The sequence below is a fragment of the Monoraphidium neglectum genome, assembly GCF_000611645.1.
Source record: "Monoraphidium neglectum strain SAG 48.87 unplaced genomic scaffold scaffold03608, whole genome shotgun sequence".
Taxonomy (NCBI): Eukaryota; Viridiplantae; Chlorophyta; class Chlorophyceae; order Sphaeropleales; family Selenastraceae; genus Monoraphidium; species Monoraphidium neglectum.
Genome location: NW_014010021.1, coordinates 1 through 6,006, shown reverse-complemented (window position 1 = coordinate 6,006; position 6,006 = coordinate 1). Strand labels below are relative to the sequence as shown.

The 6,006-nt window shown below is 66.1% G+C and overlaps 2 protein-coding genes across 2 annotated transcripts; both read right to left on the bottom strand.

Moving 5' to 3' along the window:
- Positions 1-119: 119 nt before the first annotated feature.
- On the bottom strand, positions 120-1,756 carry MNEG_13073 (hypothetical protein; the record flags this gene model as incomplete). Its single annotated transcript, XM_014038456.1, has 5 exons — positions 120-224; positions 278-373; positions 720-876; positions 1,241-1,511; positions 1,729-1,756. The coding sequence occupies 5 exons, from the start codon at positions 1,754-1,756 to the stop codon at positions 120-122; spliced, it is 657 nt and encodes a 218-aa protein (XP_013893910.1).
- Positions 1,757-3,994: 2,238 nt separating this feature from the next.
- Positions 3,995-4,553, bottom strand: MNEG_13072 (hypothetical protein; the record flags this gene model as incomplete). Its single annotated transcript, XM_014038455.1, has 1 exon — positions 3,995-4,553. A coding segment is annotated over one exon (559 nt), but the record flags the coding sequence as incomplete, so codon positions are not given.
- Between the last annotated feature and the right edge of the window lie 1,453 nt (positions 4,554-6,006).

The following is a 6,006-nucleotide window of genomic DNA, read 5'->3' as shown; positions in this document are numbered from 1 at the left end:
GTTTGGTGCCTGGCATAGGATGTGAGCGGCCTGAGCCGCCGCGGCCGCCCGCCGAGCGTTTGGCCCCAGGCCCGTCGCGCATGCAGGGAAGCGAGGGCTCTTAAAACGTCCCGGCCCTCTCACGGACACACACACCCCACAAGGCCACCCACGTGGTCCTCCGCGGAGCCGTCAAAGTTGTGGGTCACGCACACGTTGCCTTTCAGCTCCGTGATGGGCTTGCGCTGCGACAGGGGGAGCGACAGGGGAGGGGGGGGTGCGCAGCAATGAGCGCCACCGCGGAGGGGGGGCAGAAGGTGACAGCGCCACGCCGCCGACGGGGCGGCCGCAGCTCCGTGCCGCCGGCGCCCGGCGCGGCCGCCTGCCGCGGCTGCTGCAGGCGTACAGGCGTGCCTGCTGCACCCCGCGCCAGCGCCAGCGCCAGCGCCCCTGGCCTGCTGCGAACACATGCCCAGCGTTGCGACAGCCCACGCAGGTCACCCGCTTCCCCACTACCACCCCAACCACGGGCGCGCATGTACGCGCACGCACGCGCACACACACACACACACACACACACAAATACATACACACACACGCTCTCTTTGTCGCTCCCTCTCACACGCCCACACGCACACTCACACGCAAGATCGTGTGCGCGCACGCGTGCGCGCGCGCGCGCACACACACACCCACACACACACACACACACACACACAATCCACCTCCAGCCCCCTCACCGGCGGGGCGTCCGGGTCCAGGAAGTCCTCTGGCACCCACTCCGGGACGCTGTCCTTCTCCTGCTGGCTGATTATGTAAGCCTTGAGGGTCAGCGGGAAGCTGCAGCGGTCCTGGAACTGGACGTCCACCCGCACCTTGAAGTTGGGGGTCAGGCGCCTGGTTGATGAGGGGGGCCAGGGAGGGAGGGCGGTTGGGTGCGACGGGTTGGGAGTGTGCTGGGGTTGGCGCCTGGGGCCAGGGCCGCCGAGGGGCGCGCCGCTGGGCAGTTCAGGGGATGCCAGCCCTGCGCCGCCGTGGCGCCGCAAAGAGGGGCGCGGGCCGTGTGCGAGCGCAGGGCCGGCCGCCGCAAAGCCGCGCGGCGCTGCCGCGCGTCCCAGCAGGCATGCTGCCAGCTGGCGGAGGGCCCGGCCCGCCGCCGAGGGCGCCGCCGCACCAAGCCTGAGTGCCCGCCGCGCCCCAAAAAGCGGCGCAGCGCCGCGCCGCGCCCATGCGCGCATGAGGGAGCGCATGCGCCGCGCACCTGTCCTGTTTGACCGGCACCGCGTACTCTGCCGGCGCGTCCACTATGCGCAGCGAAACCTTGCAGGGCGCGAGGCCATTGTACAGGAGCGTGTCCTCCGTGAACGCGCTCTCCTCCTGCGCGAGCTTCTCCGCGAACTTGCGGCTGGTCGCGAGCTCCCAGCCGGCCTGGCAGACGTACGCCTCGGGCTGCGTCTTGTAGCGCACGTACGACGTCTGCCAGCGGTCGACGCTGGGCATGCTGTCGCGGCGCGACACGAGGTCGGGCAGGTCTGCGGGGGCGCGTCGGGCGTGCGCGGGGCGTCGGGGCGCGTGTGAGGCGGCCGGGGGCCGCGCGGGGGCGGCGGCCCTGGCTGAAGCGCGGGGCGGAACCCGTGACTACGCATGCACATCGGCGATGCGTGTTGACGCCGGGTCGTGCGCGCATGCCGGCTGCGCCGCATCCTGGGGCCTTCGCGGGCGCTTCGGCATGCAGTTTGACATGCTCACCCGAGCTCCACCACGCCGGGAGCGCCATGCTGCCGCACGATGGGGACCTCTTGGTGATCTGCCCCTCCTCGTTGGCAGCAGCCCCCGCGCCTTCGCAAACTTCTAGTGTGACCTGGATACGAGACTTCCGGCCAAGGCGGCGAGCGGTGCGCCCGCGGGCACAAACCAATACCTCTGGCTTTTGTAACACCGTGAAACAGGGAACCGACCACTTCTGCAACAGCTGCTTCTTCAACAGCTGCTGAGCCTGAAAGCGACACTTCAGGCCCGTTGTTACGGGGTGTCCGTCCGTGGGCCAAGCTTGTCTTGGGTCCGGTGACAAGTCCCCTAGCGAGTAACCGCGAGAGGACGTATGTGCAACTCATGTATCACCGCTGCGATGTGATATTTTAGAGTGGGTGCGTACCCGATGCTCCGCCAACGCCTGCGCTGATTGCCCCTTGCCCTTGACACTGCTGACTCCGCTCTTGAACACATGCACACGTGGGGTGTGGCGTCGTCTTGGGGCACGTGTGGCAAACAGACGCGCCGGTACACGTTTGGTGCCGGACTAGTGGCGTGTGGAGCTGGCAGCACACTGTTGTGTGGCAGGCGACTGTGGTTCCTCCTCAGCGCCGTCCGCCGTGTGTACAGCCTGCCGGCCATCTACGCAACTCGCTGCTGTGGGGGGGCTCCTCAGCAACAGGCTGCTTTGAAAGGCCAGTGGATTGCAGCGTTCAAAGGAATACTGTACAGGCGTTGGCGATGGCGCTGCGCTGATTGGACCGATCTGCTTTTGTGGCGTTGCGTTGTGTTGCGTTGCGCAGCGCTGTGCTGCATTGCTCGGCCGGCTTTGCTTGGCATCGTCTCGCGTGTGCTACGCCTTGTGTTGCTGTGCGCTTGACTTTGCTCTGCTCTTTGCTTTGCAGTTCACTCCAGTTTGCCGTGCGCTTCACAATGCTCTGCGCTTGGCGTTGCTTCGCTCAGCGCTCTCTATTCCCCGGCCCTTTGCTTTGCTCAGTGCTCTCTTTTGCTCTGTGCTTTGCTTCGCTCTGCTGTGCCCTGCGCTTGGCTTTGCTCTGCAATTTGCACCACTCTGCGCTTCTTTTTGTTTCGCCAGGCGCTTTGCTTCGCCCATCGTTGTGCTTTGCTCTGCGCTTTGCATCACCCACGCTGCGCCCTGCCCCGCTCTTCGCTTTGCATCGCCCTGCGATCAGCTGCGCTCGGCGATTCGCTTCGACTTGTGCTTTGCTTCACCCTGTGCCCCGCAACATTCATGTTGAGCGCATCAGACGTGTAGCGGCCAGCTGCAACGCATGCAGATGTTGAATTGCTGTGGTGTGTTACAATTGTCGAGGCCAGCCAGACTCCTCTGCCACCATGACCAATCGGTTTGAAATATGAATGGGTCACTACCAAAAGGCCGCCCAGTGGCAGCGGCGTCAAACCACCGACGACGGCAGGTGCGTCACTGATCAAAAGGTGTAAGATGTAGAGACAAAGCAATGAAACCGCACGCAAGCACAGCCCCAGCTGCACACTCGTGCTAGCCGCACGTCGTCCTGTGTCGACTGGCTCAGCCGTCGGCGGCACACGTGCACGCTGCGCAGGCTGAGCAGGGCGCCCGCTGCCAGGGGCCGCTGGCCAGGCGTGCCAGCACACACCCAGGAGACATGCCTGGCCATGGGCCCTGGGGCCTCTCCAAGGCACACGCACCGCAGGTTTGGCCGCCTGCTGCGACGGTGGCGCAGCCCATGGGCTCGCGGCCCGTGGGCCACGCCCCGGCCCCCCGCCGCAGCCCCATGACAGCAAGGGTGTGACTTTGCAGGGTGGCTTGCCCGGGGGCCCTGCCACACACCCCTGCTCTGCTGGGGGCGGGCGGCGCATGGGTGGTGGGGCCGCGGTTGGGCGGGGCCGGCGTGCAAAGCAAGCCCTACCTGCAAAAAGGTGCAAACAGAAGAGCAGCGTGGAAAGGTGGAGCAGCAAAACGTGACATCACTGGTGGAAACAAGCTGAAATACGGTGAGGACAAGGCAAGTTTGAACACAACGCGAGAACAACAAAACCTCTCGTAACAAGCAAGCCCCGCTGTGCTTGGCGCCTGCTGCCGGAGCAGCACCGACTGACGCCAGGGCTGCAAGAGGGCCAATTCCCTCGGATCTCGAGCGGCCGTGTGTGGCGCGTCCTCGGGGCCGACCTTGCGCAGTCTGGGTCTGCACGCCAGTCCAGCAGAGGCTGGTCACGGATAGGTTTGCCCCATTCAGGGGCACCGCTTCTTGGCTAGTTGCTATGCTGCTCGTCCCCCCTGGTGCTGCTGCTGCCGCTGCTGCGCTGCTGCCGCTGCTGCCCCTACCTGCTGCTGCCCCTGCCTGCTGTTGCCGCTGTTGCTGCTGCCGCCATTGCCGTGCGTTGCAGCTGCTGCCGTTGTTGCTGCTGTTGCTGATGTTGTTGCTGTCGTCGCTGCTGGCCCTGCGCATACGCCCCAATCTGATTTGCTGTATGTTGGTCTCAGCCGCCGATTCTCCCTGCGGGCATCGACGGTTTCCCGCGCCGACAGCGCCGACAGCAGATCCCCGACCGTCTGCAGGCGGCGTTTGTTTCCCGCCAAGGCGAGGCAGGGGAAAGCCGCGGCCAGCGGCTCCGCCCGGCCCTGGCCGCCAGGGTCCCCAACGAAGGGGCGGCTTCGCGCCGGCAGCGCCGACGCCCACGCTGCCGCCGCCACCTCAGGGCCGAAATGGCCAGCCTCGGCGGCGGCCAGCGCCACAGCCCGCTTAGCGCCCGCCATCGCCGATGTTTCACCTGGGTCCAACAGCACGTCCCTGCTGGGCGGCTCGTCTTCCAGAGCGCTGACTGGCAGCCGGGCTGTGGTGATGCGCCGCAGGGGGTAAAACAAAGTAGCACCAGTTCCCCGGTGCCACGGACAACGGCGGGTGGTGCAGGGGGCCCAGCGCAACCAGGCCAGCCTGCATGCGCGCCAACGGCGGCGGCAGCACACGCAGTCGGCTTCCAACAGGGCCAGAGGGGGCGGCAAAGCCGGCGGCGAGGCGCTTTATTTGCAGCACGGCGTGGCCCAGGCGTACGTACCCACATGGTTTCGTCGCTGCCCACCAGGAAGCCGTGCGCGCCCCCCACTTGGCCCAGCGGCCGAGCACGTGCGTTTCCAGCGGCAGCACCGTGCTGCCGAAGCCGCCCGCCTTGGGGCTGTCTGCGAGAAGGTCTGCTGCAAAGCTTGCGAACCGGCGCGGCGCCTGGTCCTCACGCGCTGCCCCGTGAACGACAAGACGCGCGACTGCTCGCTGCAGCTTCCTCTCGACCGCTGTTTGGCCACACACCCGATGGGGCATGCCGCTGAACTCAGCATGGTAAAGGATCGTGCGTGCTGACCGCGTAGCCAGCCGACCCGATGCCCCGACCAAACATCCAGAGTGGCTTGCCGCTAGCTTCTTGCAGCGGCGCCGCACCTCCGTCATGCGCGCCGGCCAGTCCACTGCCGCGGGGCCGTTGCAGAAGGCGAGGCCCAGTGAGCGGGTCGCCTCCGCATACCGCAGCCCGCTGACCTACCTGCATGGCTGCAGGGCCGAGCTGCTTGCCCGCACCGCAGCGACACTGGTGGTGTAGTCTCTGCTGCTGCTGCTGCTGCTGCTGCTGCTGCTGCTGCTGCTGCTGCTGCTGCTGCTGCTGCTGCTGCTGCTGCTGCCGCTGCTGCCGCTGCCGCCGCCGCTGCTGCTGCTGCTGCTCCTGCTCCTGCTGCTGCTGCTGCTGCTGCTGCTGCTGCTGCTGCTGCTGCTGCCCCCCACCCGCCTCCTGCCGTACGAAATCCTGCCGCGCTTCCGCGTCTGCCCGTAGCTCGGCCACCGCCACCGCCGCACCGAATGAAAATTTGCTTTGCTCTGTTACAATCGTCTAGGCCAGCTAGACTCCTCCCGCCACTGTGACCAACCGGTGTGAAACAACAACAGGGCTTTAAGCACAAGCTAGTCGCCCAAGGCAGGCGGCAACACACGTAACACCAAACAAGCCAAGATAAAGCTGCAGATATACAAACAGAGCAATGAGGGCGCACTGCACACACCCCGGAGACATGCCTGGCCCTGGGCCCTGGGGCCTCTCCACCCCCGTGCCGGCAGCGGCGGATACAGGGGTGGTGGGGCCGTAGTCGGGCGGGTGCGGCAAGTAACGCCCCCCTTGCAAGACCGCGTAGAAATCTTTCTTTGCTTTGTTACAATCGTCTAGGCTAGCTAGACTCCTCCCGCCACTGTGACCAACCGGTGTGAAACAACAACAGGAGACAAGCGCAAA